The sequence below is a fragment of the Coenobita brevimanus genome, chromosome 97 (genome assembly GCF_032717465.1).
Source record: "Coenobita brevimanus isolate Jiangsu-jjx chromosome 97, ASM3271746v2, whole genome shotgun sequence".
Classification (NCBI taxonomy): domain Eukaryota; kingdom Metazoa; phylum Arthropoda; class Malacostraca; order Decapoda; family Coenobitidae; genus Coenobita; species Coenobita brevimanus.
In genome coordinates, this window is record NC_137050.1 from 14,297,123 (window position 1) to 14,317,904 (window position 20,782).

Consider the following 20,782-nt stretch of genomic DNA (forward strand, 5'->3'; position numbering starts at 1 on the left):
TATGAATATGATAAAAATGTTAAGAATCATCATCACCATCATCTGGACCTCCTTTCCCACACCAGGGCGGGGTGAGGAAAATGTTAAGAAACATTAACCCCTTAACCGCGAGGCGTCACTTTCGTGACGCTTGGGAGCAAGGGATCATACCGCGGGGTGTCACTTTTGTGATTCTGTGTTATTTTGAATTCACCCGGGCTTCTAAGTGGTGGCTTGTATCATCTATCAGTACTGCCAATGTCCAACACTAGTCAGCACTCTTAATCTCATCTGTACTCCCATCCATTGTTGACAATTTAGCCATTTCTCCCCATTCTTGACTCCCCTCCCTAACCCCCCTCCATTACCCTATCCTCTCGCCTGCCCGGCCATGCTACGCTAAGTAAATCTTCCCTGGAATTTTTCACTGATTTCATCCATTGAAATAAGCCCTATGCCCTACTCTTATACCAAATAATATATACAAGAAAGAAATAAGGTAAGTGAGAGTGCCATACACCTGAAAATGGCTAATTATCACCTGACAACACCTCATGTGCACTCGTTCGCTAATTTTCGCTGTTCATTTCCCCTTGAAATATGCCGTATAATCTATTTTCGTAATAAATATACATGTAAGGAGGGAACGGAGAAGCCTTAGTGATATTTACATTCACCTGGAACTACCTAATTTATAATGTATTGTCTAAATTTTCTGCCAATCATTTCACTGCTATATATTAGCTGCTGTCAAGAGGCTAACGTTGGCAGTAATGCATTTCCCTAGGTGGGCCACCACCCCGGCCCACCCTTATCAGTTCACTCTCATCTTCCAATGTGGAGGTACGTCTGTTTGCTCTTGCTAACTTCAGGGGACTTTTCACCCCCATGCAAAGGGCCCTGTGACCTTTACCCCCTACTAAACCTCGTGTGGAAAGAGGTAAAGGGCTGACAATTGATAAAAGAGTGACTACGATCTTTCTATTGAGTAAAACAGTGCAAGTGGAATTGTAAGTAATGTGTAAATAATGTGTAAACAGCAAGTGAAAGTAATGAATGTAAATATACGTGAACAGTAGAAAATAGTTTTATAAGTTACTTCAAGTGACAGTGCATAACACAGTGTAAATAAAATAGAAATGTAAATAATGTGTAAATAATGTGTAAACAGCAAGTGAAAGTAATGAATGTAAATATACGTGAACAGTGGAAAATAGTTTTATAAGTTACTTCAAGTGACAGTGCATAACACAGTGTAAATAAAATAGAAATGTAAATAACGTAAATAAAATAGAGAACGTAAATAGAAATGTAAAGGAGTAGTATTATAAGAATACGAGTATATACCCTAGGAGTAATGAAAGTGAAAGTTTCACTCTAGCATGTCTGAATACTATGAGTTATGAGAGTGAAGGTGAAAGTGACATTCACTCTCAATGCTAGTATACAGGACAAGAAAGTGAATGCTACGTATTTTACTGAAAGAAATTGAATCCCTACAATGACAACAATAAACTAATACTACTGAAGGAAACTTATGGATAAAGACTGTAGATATATATAAGTGTTATATAGTAATAGAAATATAAAGTGTGAGGGGTTTTATGAATAATAAATGACAGAATACCAACAGCGAACTAGCACAAGTGGGAAGGTCATACGCGCTCGTAATTTTCGTTGCTTTCACAGTGGTTTTTATTTGGAGTATGGATCCCAAACTACTTGATAATCATTGAGTAGTGTTTATAGTGTTAATATCTGGCTGTGGTAATTATATTACGGGTTGTTGGGAAGTGTAAAGTGGAGACATCGTCACCCAACTTCAGAGGTCTCCACACGTCCTACGGTAATCGACGAAGGCTCAACAAACATCCCAGGAGAAAGCTGAAGATATGTAACATATGCATATGTAATTTTAATATTCTAGGACTAATAACTGATTTTTGGCAAATATTTTTTGAGAGTCTGTCGGAGCCCAAATAACCCCGCTGAAGACGCAAAACACTGGGAAACTTACCCGCGGTGTAAGGGTTAAATAAATGGATCAACTGCCTGAAAAATCTTTGTCTTTTCCTCTAACGAATACCTTTTCTTCTTCACATCAACTAGATACTCACAATGTTCTTCTCTCTTCTTGCCTCAATCCTTTGAACTTCTAGGTATTTCACCGTCACCAATGTTACGCGGTCCTCCAATGAATGAAGAGGAAGCCATAATACAGTACAGGTAGACCAAACGAGAATACCTGCTGAATGAAGGGGCAAAAAATTTGACCGCGGCTGCGATCACTACCAGAGCACCACACAAACAGTCTGAGAGCTGGCGGAAACTGTGAAAACAACATGGCGGACAACAGTTGACGATCGCCTTGCCTACCAGAGCCCCATATACAGTATTGACGTGAAAGGTGAATTCTTGATCATGAGACATAAGTTCTTGGAAAATTTGAGCTTTTCTGTGAAAGGTAAATTCACGAACCCAAATCACGCGAAACATAAGGGTTCACTGTATATAAGTGGGCTCGCACAGTGCGCAAGAGATTGGGCGGTGCACGAGCTCGTGCACTGGGAATTCACGTACTAGGAATACATAATCTTATGGGAATAATTACATATGGGCGGTACCCCCTCATACCTGGACATTTTTTGGCCCTTAGAGACATAATAAAGGTCATATGTTGCAGACATTGTACTAAAGCTATAGCTTCAATAACAAAAATATGGGTAGTCACCTTAACAACAGTAGACAACAGGCCTCATGACCTTAAATAACAGGGGTTCCGAGGCATGGCAACACTTACAGCGCCGCACTCCCCACTCCACCAACACTTCCCTCCGCAGACTCCTCTTGATCACCTTCCCCAGGAGCATCAAAGTCACTCACTTCGGCCATAAACCCTTCAAAGTCCAATGCTGACACTTCTGACATTGCATCCTCTTCATCCTCAACAAGAACAGGAGCAGACGATGACGATGGTTCTGCTATTTCACCAACTTGAGCCCGCTGTGTGTAGCTTGTTATAAGTGTCTGTCTTCTCCTGTTTATTTCTTCCCTGTGCCTGTCTGTGTAGAAACGGAAGAGTTTGTCAATTCCAACCAGAAGTTCCTCCGTTCTTAGGTTGCTCACTTCCTGTTCCTTCACCTCTTCCTTGAGCTTATCCACGGCAGAAAGGATCTTGCTAATGTTTGACATACACAGCTCAGTCCTGCCTTCCATCATGCTAGGCTGCTCAACTTGACTGTCTGGCGCATCAACATGACGCGCTCTGTGAGGGGTGGTCGCGCACTAGTAGAAAATGGCATTTTTGAGCCACTCCTTGCCTCTGCCTCACGTTCTGTGTGGTAAACTTGCGCATTAAAGGGTTTTTGGTTATGATTTTTGGTCACTCGTGCACAAGGCGAATCGCGCACTGTGGTGAAGCGCACTGTGCGAGCCCACTGTACATGGATGGGGTGATGAGACAAGTACAAACACGAGTAATGGTAAGAGGGATGGCGCTGGTATGGATGCCTGGTGATGGATGGAATATCTCAAATTTGTTGTATGCTGATGATGTAGTGCTACTTGCAAATACCAAACAAGAGCTTGGTAGATTAGTACAAAGTTTTTTAGATGTCTGTCAGCATTGTGCTTTGACAGTAAATGTAAAAAAAGCAGCATCGTGCTTTGACAGTAAATGTAAAAAAAGAGTAAAATGATGGTTACTGAGAAAGAAGGTGACTCAGTGTGATGTTACAATGAATGGAGAGAGACTGTAATTGGTAAGAGTGTTCAAATACCTCGGTACAGTGACAGAAAAGAGAGGGAAACGTGCAAAAGAAGTGGAAAGTAGAGTGACACAAGGAAGGAATGTAGTTGATGCAATGAAGGCCTTGATAAAAAACAGAGGCTTGAGTGTTGCTGAACAAGGTTTACATGAAGGAGTGTTAGTGCCAACTTTAACATATGGATGTGAGACTATGGCATGGCATGAAAATGAAAAGTCAAGAGTAATAGCAGTGGAGACAGGATTGCTGAGGAATGTATGAAGAGTACAGAGAGTGGATGGGACACAGAATAACGTGATTTGTGAAAGATGCGGAGTGAGGAAGTCTATGGACACCAAAATCGAAGAGCATGTACTGAGATGGTTTGGTCATGTGGAGAGAATGGATGACAATGGAGTGCTGAAAATGGTATATCTGTGCAAATCTGAAGGAGGAAGGAGGCAAGGTAGGCCACGAAGAAGGTGGAGGGATATGGCAGATGAGTGTGTGAGGAAGAGAAGTATGGAAGTTGGTGAGATTAAGGGACTGACTAGAGACCAAGCTGGCTGGATGAATTTTGTGCGGAGAAGCGCATAACCGGGGTATTGGCACCCCTTTTTAACGTGACAGTGTTCAGAATGACACCATAAGATAGGTACAGAATGTAGTGATGATTTTTTTTGGCCGATTTGATGGAACCATGATTCCATGGGCTTAAATGATGAGTGAATGGAAGTGTGGCCCACTGAATTAGGCAAACTTAGGCTGTCTGGACTTTGCTGCTTGGTGGTTGACCACTGGCAAATGAACCCATCTTATAATGTGTGTTATATATGATGGACTGTTAGTGAATTGGGTTTCCAGAAATGTAACCTGATCACATAACGAAGAAGATCTATATATGAAAATACTGGGGGGGGGGGGGGATGTATATTTTAGGTCAATTTTTAAATCTTTCAATGTGCATGTGGAGGCAGAATTTCTGCACATCTCTGAGATTTGGGGCAATCATTTTTGAAATGTATGAGCCACTTTTTTGTGCTGTTTATCAAATGAAACCTGATGAGCAAAAAATGTTCTGCCCTACCATAGGTGCCTCTACCAGCATCAGATCCACTCTCACACCCAGCTAGTCTTCATCCCTACTTATGGTTACTGTGAACCCTTACTATATCAAACCATTGTTGGGAGAAGAGCCCAATGATATATCTGATGGTTCAATATCGCCAATGTTCGGAAGGGCCAGCTTCATCAAATCCAGTTCCATACATACAGGAACTAAAATACTCCATCAATGGACAAGTTATAACACAACTATATTTCAATATTCTGTGGGTTTTGACTGTGTTCCTTCCTAAATTATACATTAATAATAGATAAACAGATAAATAATGGTCTAATATCAAAAGACAGTAATCAATAGAGGAGCAGTCAACACTCTGATCATTTAACTCACTGAGTATTGCCACTGTCTCCTGCCAGGTACATGGTCGTTTGGTCAGCTGACAAATGCATTTGCTACATCAACCCTTGGTTGATATACTGCATAATGAATTTTTGTATAGTTCAAGGAATTCATAAAGTTAAAATTTGATTTAATATGGTTCAATATAGTAATGGTTCACCACTGCAAGTGTATAATTTTTAATGTTTATCATTGTCCAGTACAATTACAGCCAGTATGAGCTGCTTAGGACAGGTTTGGGGGGGGACATCAGGGGTGGCTCAGGGGAGGGTGTTGACTATGAGCCATTTTCTCCAGTGGCCCAATACCTCCCAGAATATCGATCTCCATAATGTTGTTCCTAATTTTGACAAGTTACTCACATCATACATAATCAAACAGACAAGACAGCAGTTGAATATAAGGCTTATTATATATTATATACATACATATATATATATATATATATATATATATATATATATATATATATATATATATATTCTAATGCTAGGAAGAAGGAATCAAAGGCCACGAGCCCGCAAACTCTTCCATTCAAGAGAAAAACAAATATAAGAGAGAGCCAAATTCAAGATCCAATCATGTCGAGATGCCTGGACACACTGCGTTTGAAAGACTGGAGATCATAGCTGGCACAGACTGAGGGAGACAGTTCCAGAGTTGACCTGTTGCATGAATCAAGGACTGGGAGTAACGGTTAGCTCTTGCATTAGAGAGTTAGACAGAAAAGAGATGAGAGTTTGCTGCTAGATGGATGCAACGCGCCCATCGTAGAGGCGAAGGAATGCAGGCAGACAGTTCAGAGGAGCAGAGACCATTGAAGCAGCGACAGAAAAGACAAAGATGCAACAGTGCGGTGAACAGACAGAGGTTGAAGGGAGCCAGTAAGAGGAGAAGCGTTAATGAGACAAAAAGCCTTTGACTCCACCCTGTTAAGAAGAGCTGTATGTGGGGAGCCTCCCCACAAATGAGAGCTGTACTCCATACAGAGGCAGATAAAACCCATGTAGAGTCAACAACTGTGCAGAGGTAAAGAAGAAACGAAGTCAACTTAGCACACCTAATCTCTCGAAAGCAGATTATACAAGAGATGTAATATGATCTTCCCAATACAAGTCCCGAGTGAATGAAACCCCAAGCATATTCATGGATGATGCAGGATTAAGCTGAAAATTATTAAACATTAGTTGGTACATGTGTGGGTGATTTTGTCGGGTTGATAGGTGTAAGAACTGAGTCTCTGAAGCATTAAATATAACAAGATTATTTTTACCCCCATCAGAGATACTAGCCAAGTCAGACATTAGGTGTGCCATAGCTTCATCACTTGTCTGTTGAAGTAACTACTGAGATGGATGTTGTGGGAACCGAATGGAAAGGTGAAGGCTGGAATCATCAGTGTATGAGTGGACAGGGTTAGAGGGTCAGCTTAGGTCATTGAAGAATACAAGGAAGAGAGTTGGTGATAGGACAGAGCCCTGAGGAACACCACTGTCGACAGATCTAGGAGAAGAACAATGGCCGTCTACAACAGCGGCTATAGAACGACCAGAAAGGAAGCTAGAGATGTAGGCACAGATAGAAGGATAGACATCATAAGAGGGCAGTCCGGAAATTAATGATTTATGCCAGACTTAATCGAAAACCTTTGAGATGTCAAGTGCAATGGCAAAGCTTTCGTCAAAGACCCGAAAGGAGGATGACCAGGAGTCTGAAATGTAGGTGAGAAGATCACCAGTGGAGCGTCCCTGACGGAACCCATACTGACGATCAGAAAGAAGGTTGTGATAGGAAAGATGCCTTAAAAATTTTCTATTAAGAATTGACTCGAAAACTTTTGAAATACAGGATGTTAAAGCAAATGGACAATAGTCAGAGGGTAGGGAATAGTCACCCTTCTTTGGGACTGGCTGAATGAGAGCAAACTTCCAGCATGAAGGAAAGGTACAAGTTGACAGACAAAGGCTAAAGAGTTTACCTGGGAAGGGTGTAAGCACAGAAGCACAGTTCTTGAGAACAAGAGGGACTCCACCAGGCCCATATGCCTTGTTAGTATTGAGGCCAGCAATGGCAGAAAATACATCAGCTGAAGAAATTTTAATATTAGCCATGAGGAAGTCAGAGGGGGGAAGTTATGGAGGAACAGCACTGGAATCGGCTAAGGTGGAGTTGGAGGAAAAAGTCTGAGCAAAGAGATTTGTTTTATCAGTACAAGAAATAGCTACAGAGCCATCAGAGTAGAAAAGGGGAGGGAAGGATGATGAAGTAAAGTTGTTAGAAAGGTTTCTGGCAAGGTGCCAGAAGGAGTGAGGAGAATTCGAGTTGAAGAGTTAAGAGCATTTAGTACAGATGAAATTATTTTTAGCAGAGCGAAGAACAGACTTTGCACAATTCCGGGCTGAAATGTAAAAAAGATGTGATTCAAGGGTGGGTTGGCTCCAGTACCTTTTTTAGGCCCTCTCCTTGTTGCGGACAGAATTAGAACAAGCATGATTAAACCAAGGCTTTCTTGCATTAGTCAAAGGAAATGAGAAAGAATGTATGCTTCCATGCCCGAAAGAATAACCTCTGTAAGGTGCAAGGCACACACAGATGGCTCCCGCCCATGGAAGCAATAATCATTCCAGGGAAAATCAAAGAAGTACTGCCTGAGGGCCTCCCAATCTGCAGCTCCAAAGTGCCACAGTTGATGTTTCTTTGGAAGGTCCACAGGCCGTATTGGAGCGATTGGACAGGATAAGGTAATAACGTTGTGATCAGAGGAGCCCAACAGAGAGAAAAGATTAACAGTGTAAGCAGAAGGATTAGTTGTAAGGAAGAGGTCAGGTACGTTGGAGCTCTCTCCAAGGTGGTCAGGGATACGGATAGGGTGCTGCACAAGCTGCTCTAGGTCTTTAAGGATAGAAAAGATGTAGGCTTGTTCACCAGGTGAATCAGTGAAAGGAGAAGAGAGCCAAAGGTGGTGGTGAACACTGAAATCTCCTAGAATGGAGATTTCACAGAATGGAGAAATGGATAGAATGTGTTTCATCGTCGATGTAAGATAGTCAAAGAATTTTTGATAGTCAGTAGAATCAGGAGATAAGAAAACAGTGCAGATATATTTAGTCAGAGAATGACAAGAAAGCCGTAGCCAGAGTGTAGGGAATTCAGAAGAATTGAATTCAGGAAAACGAGAGCAAGATAAGCCGTTGTGTATATATACACAACAGCCACTTTTGGCTTTGAAATGAGTATAGAGAAAGTAGGAGGATAAAGAAAAGAGATTGCTGTCAGTTGCCTCAGACAGCTGAGTCTCAGTTCAGAAAAGAAGTTGAGGTTTAGAGGAGGAGAGGTGGTGCTCAACACAGTGAAAGTTAGAGGAAAGGCCGTGAATGTTGCAGAAATGAAGTGAGTCAGATAGTGGTTCCAGGAAGCTCGAGTCGTCACCGGGAGAGGGTCGGAAGGTGGGGGCATTCATGACCCCCCCCCCCGGGAACTCTGAGGCTGTGTGATCTGAATCCATAATTTGTTTTTAAATTTTGGAAAAGGAAGTGTAGAGTGTACTGTGCATGTAGTTTGGTGCTGATAGTTAGAGAAACTTGTATTGGAGAGCATGCTGGCCTACTCTCTGTGTTACTGAGACACTGAAAAAGTTCAGCAAAGAGGGATGATCAGGAACTGGTCCCAAGGGCTGATGAAATGGGAGTTCCAGCTCTCCCTGTCATCAGCTTTCCATCCACCTTGGGAGTACTGCCCTGCTCAGCTGCTAAGAGTCTCAAATCATACATTTTTTGTTCAGAAAGAAACAATCTTATACCTCAAAAATGCATAGTATTGTACCTGAAACTGCTGCTGCACCACCAAATTATGACTTGTCTGGGGGAAATTTATCTCCACTGTGCGGTTCATCTTTCCACCTGACAATAAAGATGTAGCAATTAGCTGTCTGAATTTAGAGACCAGAACAGGTTAGTTAAAGATGATAACCTTATTTTTAAGTTACCATCCAAAATACACACACACATGCACACACAATATATATATATATATATATATATATATATATATATATACACAGTCAAGTTGCCTAAGGCACGGCTAATTGGTTCTGGACCGAGCCCGTGCCACAGAAAACCACACCATACAAATAACTAAACCTATGGGAAAAATGCAATTTGATTCTGGACGTTTACTCAAAGTCCCCCTTTTTACCCCAGTTTTCCCTATTTTTCCCCACATAACACACACACACAATCAAGCAATCAGTCAAAAATGACAACCCACCTTGATCACTTCCTGTGTCGGTCCAGGTCGTCTCCAAGACCAAAACAAACACCATCACACCAATATAGGCAACAATACTCACATACAGTAAATCATTGCAAATACACAATAATCACACTTGTGTAACGTTGGCCTGGTGCTACACAATGTACAGTAATCCCTCCAATATCCGACATAATAGAGCCATAGGCAGGTCCGGATAGTAGTCCTGTCCAGATATTAGGCCCCAGCTTATGGACTTGTCCTAACTCAGAGAAACACCTATATAACTCCCTCTGGACATGCATAGCACCTATTTAAGACCCAAATCACACCAATAGGGCACATAAAAGACTGAAATAAATGCAAAAGAAGCATAAAATGAGGTTTCTGAGGTAGGTTCATACAATATTCAACATTCTGGGTACTTACAAGTCCCTGGCTCCTGGACTGGTACTTATGGACCCTAACCTACCCTAACTCAGAAAAACACCTTCCTACTGCACATGCATAGCTCCTAACACCCTATTCACACCAATAAAGGACATTAAAGAGTGAAATGAGGTGTTTGAGGTAAGTATAGTATGGAAAAAAAAAGTACAGTATGAAACATTCTGCCTACTTACAGCAAGTCCATGGCCATCTCAATGAATAACCGCCTCCTCTCGGACTCTGACAGTAAGAAGGATTTCCTGAAGCACTTCCAGTACACTGTTCATGAAGTCTTGCACTGAACTTAGTCAATCGCATTCAGAAGTCCGTTCTCTTCACAGTACGCACTCTTGTCTAACTTATGCTCCATTGTAACTTACTAAGTGTTGCACTCTGCAATTTAACTTTTCCCACTCTTCTAACCATTTTCTAAAGCAAAAACAAACAAGTCTATTTATGTTAAATTTAGTTCAAAAATTGTCTTTTCACTCACAACTGTAAATCCTTAACACAAAGCACTGTTTTTTTCACTGCACAACACTGTAAATTCCCGTGTGGTCTAGTGGAGAAGTTCTTGGCATCTATTCACTGTCAGAGTCCAAGAGTATCACTGGCAGGTGACCTAGGGGTGCGTCGCTGGGTCGTGGTGATGGCGTACCCACTGCAGACGACTCTGAAAATAGACGCAAACTCACGTCGACCGGTGACTCCACCGTGGCTGATGTGCTGGGCTGTGGCTCGGAGCATGAGGGCCTGTCTTGGAGAGGCAACGGAGTGGAGCCAGGGCTGGGCACAGCGGGGGTCATGGGCCTGAAAGAACTGTCAATCGTTGATTGACGCAAGGAACGACGATTCTGACGAATGATGATGTGCTGCCTGAAAGCACGCACTTCCTCCACAAGTCCCAAGGGCCCCATCTCCATGTCGCAGTCCGGGTGTTCCAGGTAGTCGAGAACGAACTCTAGGTGTTCCCGGAGTGCGCTCAGCTTGGGGATGGCTGGAGTAGTGTCATGCTGAGAGGAGTCCGCATCATCGTCACCGTCCTCGTCGGAATCTACATGCTGGGTACTAACACCTGCAACTGAAGATGCGATCTCGATATCAGACAATGTCTGATACCCAGGATTGCCCTCATCGTCATCCAACTACTCACGCACATCGTCCACATCAACATCGTCACCATGCGTACATAGACGTGCATGGAAGTCATCCACATCAAAACCTAGGAAATTGTACTCCACATCCGTTCTGAGAAGCAGACGAGACCAACCATTTTCTAGAGTCTTGACAGGGATTTCTTTCTATGCACTGGCCCAGTTGTAGATTGCAGACTTGATGTTGTAGCAGCGAAGGTTTTCCAAAGTCCGCTGGCCTCGCGTGTCCCGTCCCTCCCTGCGCTCGTCCTCATCCTCGAGAACAACCATCACCTCGTCCAGGAACTTCCTTCGGTATAGGCGCTTCGTTGCCACGATCACTCCTTGGTCCATTGGTTGGATGAGAGCAGTCGTATTAGGTGGCAGAAACATGCACCTAATCCGGCCATTCTCAGCCACCTAGTCCTTGTCACACGGGTGGGCAGGTGCATTGTCGAGGAGAAGGAGGGCCTTTACCTGTTCGCGCGGGATTCCCAGTGTCTCCGTCTGGTAATGTATGACCTCCTTGACGAAGTGGCGGTGGAACCAGTCTTTGAAGATCTGGGCTGTAAACCATGCCTTCAAAGAATGGTACCAGACGACAGGAAGGACATCCATCACCCCACGAAGACACTGAGGCTGCTTTGCATGGCCAACAATAATGGGCTTAAGCTGATGCATGCCGTTAGCATTGGCACAATACAAAGCAGATATCCGTTACTTGGAGAGCTTGCGGCCAGGTACACGCTTCTCTGTCTCCTCGGCTAGAGTGTTCGTTGGCAAAGAGCGATAGAATAAACCAGTTTCATCAGCATTGTAGACTTGACCGAGAGTGAGGCCCTCCCTGTCGATCAAGCCCTTCACCTTGTGCCGAAACTCGTCAACTCCATCCTCGTTAGTGTCCAAAGCTTCGCCATGAGCTTTACGGTTGGTAAGGCCATGCCGTAACTTGAATGCGAAGAGCCAACCCTTGGATGCCTTGAAGTGTAGGGCATCGTGAAGCCTGGCGAACTTCTCAGCAGCAGCCTTCAGCTCTGTACCATGTACCATCACACCAGCAGCAAGTTGCTGTCGATACCAAATCAACGTGGAGCGGTCGACTTCAGCAAACTTGGGAGTAAACATCACCTTCCTCTCCACGTTGCGTTTGCTTCTTGATGAGAAGTCAGCCGTGTACTGCATGAGTTTGTCTCGGGATCTCTTAATATCGAACAAAGTAGATCGGGCCAGGTTGAACTCGTGGAGGATGCGGGAAGAAGACCACCCCGCATCTACTTGCTCCAATATCTCCCGTTTCTTCTCCAGAGTCAACACCACTCTCTTCCTCTTCTCAGGCGGCGGGGCCATCATCACACACATGAAGGAGAGGCACGAGAGCAGCAGGAGTGCCTGCAGCAGGTAAGGCACCACCACAAAAGCGAGCACGTGGGGAGCAGGAGTGCCTGCAGTAGGTAAGGCAGCACCACAAAAGCGAGCACGTGGGCAGCCATGACGACGAGCATGCACTTCCGATGAGAGACAGGCGGAAAGTGGGGAGGATGCAGGGGCGCTCTAGCGGACATCAGAGGAATGACACGCCACAACAAAGCTGTCCCGTTCCCCGCGCGCCAAGTTCAAATTATGGGCGGGATTTTTTTTTTTTTTTTTTTCAAATTTTTTGCTGTTTTCGGACCATTTTGGGAATATTGGATCCCGGGACGATTATGTCCAGTTAGTGGGGATGTTCAGATATTGGGTGTTCGGATATTAGAGGGATTACTGTATACTGTAGTACGATGCTTGGAGGAAATATGATGATAGCAGGGAGGCACACGAGAACAAATGGAAAAGATATGCTTTTGAAGGGGTGTCAGGACTGTGCAACCGAACCAAACCAATGCTCTGCACGCTGGGGCTGCCATCTTGCCTGGGACAAGTGACAGTTACTTTGTGTGCGCCTGGCACTCCATACGAAATTTTCCTATAGCAATATCGTCATAGTGGGAAATTCATCATAAACTGGATTTTGGGGTGTAACTTTTTTGTTATCGTTGTAGCAAATTATCGTATACCAGTTCAACGTATAACGAGCAGTGACTGTACTGTACGTACCTGATTCCAATGATGATAGTGTTTAAGTGGAAGGGGTAGGGTTGGGGGTTCTGAGGCAAGGGGCGCATTTCAAACCTTGCACTGCCAGCACCATAGATATAGTTTATGTACTTGGTTCGTTTTGGGGGGTCTGGCACCTTGCTTTGTCACAGAAAACCGTGCCACAGAAGCACGCGCCACAGGCAACAACTGTATAAATATATATATATATTAGATGTATCAGTCATCATCTGGACCTCCATTCCCACCTTAGGGCAGGACGAGGAGTAGCAATGTCCAGACAGCCTAAATCTGCCCAATCCAATGAGTCACGCTTCCATATACAATATATATATATTTATATATATATATATAGTATAACTTCTTCCTTAGCCTTCATCATTCTTTTTCTGTGCCTGCCCTCCTCTCTTCCTATTTCTCCCATCTTTTCTGTCACTACTTATTGCTTTTCTTTCCGTTACAGGTGGCTTTACATTAAGTGACAAGCCAAATGGTTTCCTGTAAGCCAAGAAACCATTTACAACGCTGGGTGGTAACCATATAACCAAACCATACATACTCCCTACGTGTCAGTGGGTTGGTGGAAGGTTAGTGCCCCTCTCTGTAAAACAAATAACTCAGAGTCAAATGGCCACCCCGTACGGGATTATGGCGTCTGGCAATAGATAGATAGATATATATATATACTGTATATATATATATATATATATATATATATACACACACACACATACACAGTCAGTAAAACCTCAATATAATGGATTTCAATGTACTGGAATTCGCTTTTATTAAACTTGGAGCTGACTGGACTAAATTCATTTATATTGGGGAACATCTGGTAAAGACAGAAGCAGTCCGGACTGCCTGACCTCAGGCTTCACTAATGGACCACTTCAGCAATGTTCACCACAATAAGGTAAATTAAAGAAATGTTTATCTGTGTACAGTACAATATTATTATATATACTGCACCATTTGATTACTGTAATGATGGTATAATACACTACAGTACTGCAATGATAGTGAAAACAGATGGCGATGCACTGTGAAAAACCGTTAGTGTGATCCATACTACCTATAATGTCTGACATATCAGAAAAAGTCCGGGTCAGCAGAGGAAAGTCCAGATGTCGCTTTTATTGGACTTTCGCTTTTTTTGGAATGGCTTGGGCCCCAATTAGTCTGTTATAGTGAGGTTGTACTGTATAGATATATGCATACCCCGGTTTAACAATGAAATTGGTTAAGTAAAAACCCATCGCTAGGTGGGGTATCGTATCTCTGGGTTGGTTTAACATGTAAAGTACAGGGATGTATTTCTGAACCTTGGGTTTCCCCCTCAACCAATACTAAATGCACCCAAGTGATTCCAAAAAAAAAAGGTTTAAAGCTAATCTAAATGGCCTAACAGCTGTAAAGGAAGCTAACATAAGCCTAAAACCAGTGCCTATCTCACTTGTACCCAGTCAAGGTCACTGGAGAATGTGATCTCTGACTCGTATTCAAACTCGGTGGAGAAGATGCAGCAGCACTGTATACAATCACACCATCAAACGGTCCCTGGACAATTAAATAAACATCTGTTATGCATAATAATAATGTATGAATGACGCAGAATTGTCCAAGGAGCATATTATTGTGATGGAGAACTGTTGATGTTTTGATGGGGAATTCTCTTGACAGGGACTTCGATCAACGATGTGATTGGTATTGCCTTTTCAATGGCCCCTATTTATGTCGTTTTTGTTACTGTTTTGGTTGCTGAGCTCCTTTATTTTTTTCTCTCTTATTGCACAACATCTACTTAGAAACAGGTTTTTATTTTCAAAGCGTTTTCCCTTGAACAACCCGAATGTAAACACACGATTTATCGATCGATTATGCGATCGAGATAACCTTTCCAACACCCCTCTTTATGTTGTTTTAGCTATTGTTCTGGTTGCCGAACTCCATTATTTACTTCTCTCTTGTTTACCAACATTTATTTAGAAATTCCTTTGTACAGTCAAGCCTCAGTAACTTGGACTAATAGACGTGTTGCCAGTTCTGGGTAAACATGGCCAGTGCACTCTCCCATGTACTTAAAAAACTTACAGTATATGTATTTTTTAATTTATCATTTGCACTGAACAAGGCGTGATAACTTTAATTCTTTGCGGCTGGAGGGAAGGAGCCACCATGTTGGTGATGACGTCAGCATTCACACTGCAGATGATGCTCCAATCCATCACACAATACTTTACCAGTAACAGAGATGACAGTTGTACCTACATGGCCACTGTAGATCCAAACTACCCCCTTCAGGTATGTTGTGAAGGAATACTTTTCATGGTGTAAATGGATGGTACCTGTTAGGTACGTAGATTGTGGTGAAATCGACCAGAAGTAGCTTACAGCTACACCATACCTGAGCGGTGCTCGTACCTCATGAGGTGGAAAGTGTTAAATGTATGCCATACAGTATCAGTTGTATGAGTTTATGACGGTATTATGCTCATATTTAATATCTGACCTCTTCATTATTATTCTGAAAAAAACAGTTTTAGTGACTCTGAACTACAATTCTTCTGGGGGAGAGTGACGAAATACCGAATCGGCGGTCATTTACCGAATCAACACCAAATTGGTACTTTTTAATTGGTAAGTGTTATAAATTTTATTACCATACAGGCTCATACTCACCTAATTATCCGAAATCTGGTCAAATTTTTGTATTCAATTTTACTTTTTAAAAAATCCGGATTCACAGCAAAAACAGGCTAAAATTAGCGGAAGAGTTTCTCCTTAGGCTCAACAGCTTGCCTTGGCAGACTTGTATCTATCTATCGCCAGATGCCTCAATCCCGTTTGGGGTGGTCACAAACAAATCATCTCCAAGTCGCCCTGTCCCCCGCCATTTCACTGCCCTGCTCCCAACTCACACACCCCTCTCTCATATACCTCTCCACCCCATCCCTCCATCTCATCCTCGGCCTCCCCCTCCCTCTTCCCCCCTCCACCTCACTCACATACACTCTCTTCGTCAGTCTTTCACCCTCCATCTTCTCCACATGGCCAAACCACCTCAGTGTGTTCCTCATAACGCTTCCTATCACATCCACATCCACACCACAACACTCCTTTATATCCTCATTCGTCAGCCTGTCTCTCCATGTGACTCCACAGGCTTCTCTTAAATAACTCATTTCCACTGCTCTCACTCTTGACTTGTGTCCTTCCACCAACGTCCAAACTTCACTTCCATACGCTAGAGTTGGTATCACAATACTGTCATGTAGTAACTTTTTCACCTCCATGCTCACTTCCCTGTTTCTTATCACTGCTTTCAAAGAACCAGCAACCTTTCTTCCCTGCTGTACCCTTTCAAGCACTTCACCCTCCAAACGTCCATCCTTACTCATCACACTACCCAAGTACTTAAAAGTACTCACATTTTCCAATTCCTCACCATCCAATCTCACTGTACATTCACTGACTTCACCTCTCTCAAAGATCATCACTTTACTCTTCCCTACATTCACCTTTAGATTACGTTTCTTACACACTCTCCCAAACTCATCCACCAAGTCTTGCAGCTCCCCTTCATCTTCACTCAACAACACAGTATCATCTGCAAACAACAGTACAGGCAGTTTCCAAACACTATCCTCTCTCACCAGCGCCACTCCAACATCCACTACCCTACCTTGTACATCTTTTATTACCCCATCCATGTACATGAACAACCATGGAGACATGACACATCCCTGTTTCAACCCAACTTTCAAAGAGAAAAATTTACTTAGTTCACCATCCACACGCACTGCAGCCTTCGCACTATCATACATACTCTTCACAGGATTCAACAATTTCCCATCTACTCCATATATTCTTAACACTTTCCACAATCCTTGTCTATCCACCCTGTCATATGCTTTCTCCAAATCCATGAAAGAAGCATACAACTTCTTTCCCTTCTCTAGAAACTTTTCCACTAAAGATCTAAGAATGAAAATCTGATCTACACAACCTCTTCCCTTCCTAAAGCCTCCCTGTTCTTCTCTAACTAATTTCCCTGTTCTTTCTCTAACTCAGTCAATAAGTATCCTACCATACACTTTTCCTATTATACTAAGATGACAAATGCCCCTATGATTACCACACACTTCTTTTTCCCCTTTTCCTTTGTACAAGGGAATAATTATACCTGACTTCCAATCCTCCGGGACTCTACCTTCATCTAACCCAGGGGTCGGCAACCCTAGGCACGCGTGCCAGACTTGGCACGTGAAGTGCTATACTATGGCACTCAACGTGACCCAGTGTAACAAAGAAAATATTGAAAATGCAAAGAGAGAAAGAGAGAGAGAGAGAGAGAGAGAGAGAGAGAGAGGTGGGCACATCCTTTCTTACTAAATCAATTAACACTGTCGCTACAGTGTTAAAAAATCTTACCTGACACGCAAAATGGCAAAAAAATTGGCATTAATTACAAATTGGCACACCATGTTCAAAAGGTTGCCGACCCCTGATCTAACCTATCCTCCCAGACTTCTGCTTTGTATATATAATAACATACAAAAATGCACTTATTTGCACTTTAAATCAGTATCTGTGCAAAACAGAAGTCTGTCAAGGCATGTTGGCGTTCTAAAGCAGAAATACCCGCTAACCTTAGGACATTTTCGCTCTGACTCCTAATATTCTATTAACAGTTAAATTAAGCATAGTTTTTTTACCAAATTTCAGATAATTAGGTGTGCATGAACCTATATGGTGAAGAATATATTTTCACAACAGTAAACTCTGCATTCCAGCACTGGAAACTTCCGACAAGCAGCCAGCCACCACTGCTTTTGTTTATTGTTAATGGCTTGTATAAAGAGGAATAATTTCCCTACTGTGCTTTTGTCTGTATACTTACACATTGGAACGAAATATTAACAATTATTCCTCTTGTTACTGGACATTCTTAGGGGTCAGAAACAAGCACAGTGTATGCTGGCTAACTGTAAACAAAGCAGACTATGCTGCCTCAGTGTGAGTAGTGACGTTACGACCAATCACAGGCCGTTTCAGAGTCACGTGATTTATTGGCTACTTTATCTATTATTTTGTCATGTTTCTACACATTTTTGGGGGAAATGATGGTTGACATAGTTATTTTCTGCATATTTTTTACCCATACAAGTATCTAACTTAAAAAAAATTTTGACCGAAAACTCGTCTATTGGGGAGTAACTTGGTCCGAGTTACACAATTGTCTGACCTAGACAGGTTTGTACTCTAAATCCACATAAATCATCACATTTTCATGCATACAAATATTAAGGCACACCAAAGTACAATATGTGAAAACTATTTTGTGTCTTAACATTATATATATGACAATTGTGCAAAGGAAAATGTTTTACATGACATCCTTTAATTTAAGGCGGAATGGCTCCACAGCACCAGTATCAGTGCTTGCAGCTTCACCGTGAAGCTTATGATTCACCAAGCCATGTCTCTTATGAAAACGCCACAGCCACCCACTACTAGTCTTGAAATCTTTTTTGCCCACACATCTCGCTAATTTCTCAGCAGCAGCAGCGATTTCCAACCCTCACACATTCGCTCCAGCTGCACATTGTCCCCCATACCACATTAACACAGTTTCGTCCACATCCCGCATATCAGACACATGCATACGCTTCCTACCTGTACTGCCAGTTTCCGAAACATATCCTTCTAAACTATACTTCACAGCAAATGCTTCGTACTTTTCCTTTTGCTTTCTAATATCTGACACAATTTGGTTTTTCATGCGATATTCTTCACAAACTTTGGCTACGGAAACACCAGCCTCAAGTTTTTAAAATCAATTCAACTTTCTGTGCAATGCTCAGTGACATTAATTTCCATTTTCCGTCACCTCCCTTTCGACCCCGAGACTTTGATGCACCATGAGATGACATAACTGGATAGGTATATTCTGCCAAAATCACAAGAAAATACTGCAACACAAGAGTACAGTTGTAGGCCACAGTATCACACACGTGACTGCATGACTGCTCACAGTGTAAACTGTCGGCATTGGGCACCAGGTAAACTCCATCGTGGATGTGGTGGGGCAGGATTTTTGAATGGGGGTGGCGCAACTTTGAATTTTTCAAATGCCCATTTTGTGACCGACCCCCTTGTCCGACCTATACAGGGATCTAAGTTATGCGTGTCCGACTTACCGAGGCTTGACTGTATTTTCATAATGTTTTTCCCTAAACAGACTGAATGTAAACATATGATTTATTGATGTCACATTTTTCATCTATGCATGAAATATTTATTCTCTAAGGTTTTCAAAATTATGAATATTTATTTAAAATTATTCTGTATTCCATGATAGGTTAGATGACACTTCAATGGTCAAACACGAAATACAGTAATACCTCAATATACGATACCCTGGCTTAACGATGGGGGTAGAAATACCACCATACCCTGCCTAACAATGGCCAAATCCAAATTTAACGATTTTTTTTTTTTTTTTTTTTTTTTTTTTTAAACCAATTTTGATGATATTTTAGTCTAAAATTGTGTGTTTAGGTTGATTTATAAACTGTTTTTAGACTTTGATTAACGTGTTTTAGCCGCAGGTGGGGTGAGCATTGTCATTTTGGGGTACAGCTTACTAAACTTGATTATTTTTCAGACTTATATTTGACATTTTTCAGATTTTATTTGTTGGTTTTCGTGAGTTATTTACAGGTCTTAAGCTTGGGTTAGATTCCTTTACAGCTGTCAGGCCATCTCGATTGGCTTAAAACTTGTTTTTGGGCTCATTTGGGTGGGTTTTGGGCTAGGTTTTGGGGGAAACCCAAGGCTGGTAAATGCTCCATATTGCATTACATGTTAAAAGTACCCCAATATACGATACCCCACCTAATGATGGGGTTTTTCCTATCCAATTACATCGTTAAACAAGCGTATGCCTGTATTCTTTGCTGAGTCTTGCCTAGTTTACCACAGTGTTTTGTACCTCATTCTTGGGCAGGAAACTGTATCCCAACTTTCTTTTTTTTTTCTGTGAGGAAGAAGGAACCAAAGGCAGCGGGCCTGCAATTATTGTTCCTTCCAAGAGAAAAACAAAATTCAAGAGACAGCCAAATTCAAGATCCATTCATTTCGAGATGCCTGGACACACTGCGTTTGAAAGACTGGAGGTCATAGGAAGCAGGAAATACAGACAAAGGGAGACAGTTCCAGAGTTGACCTGTTGCATAAATGAAGGACTGGGGGTAACGGTTAACTCTTGCATTAGAGAGTTGGACAGAAAAGGGATGAGAGTTTGCTGCTAGACGGGTGCTATGCGCCTGTCATAGAGATGGAGGAATACAAGCAGATAGTTCAGAGAAGCAGTGACCACTGAAGTAGCGATAGAAAAGAGATAAAGATGCAACAGTGCAGCAAAGCGACAGAGGTTGAAGGGAGTCAGAAAGAGGAGGAGAGTTAATGAGACAAAAAGCCTTTGACTCCACCCTATTGAGAAGCGCTGTATGTGGGGAGCCTCCCCACACATGAAAGTTGTACTCCACACAGGGGCGGATAAAATCCCTGTATAGAGTCAACAATTGTGCAGGGGTAAAGAAGGAACGGAGTCAGCTTAGCACACTGTTCCTTCTTTACCCCTGCACAATTGTTGACTCTATACAGAGGTTTTATCCGCCCCTGTG

General features: G+C 42.4%; 1 protein-coding gene across 1 annotated transcript in view; it reads right to left on the minus strand.

The window, feature by feature from the left end:
* The window catches only part of Ndg (Nidogen), a 527,328-nt gene that overhangs the window by 374,309 nt on the left and 132,237 nt on the right, over nucleotides 1-20,782 (minus strand). Inside the window, exon 7 of the mRNA XM_080283492.1 lies at nucleotides 9,013-9,089. Within this exon, the coding sequence (XP_080139618.1) occupies nucleotides 9,013-9,089 (77 nt within the window). The remainder of the gene's footprint in view (nucleotides 1-9,012; nucleotides 9,090-20,782) is intronic.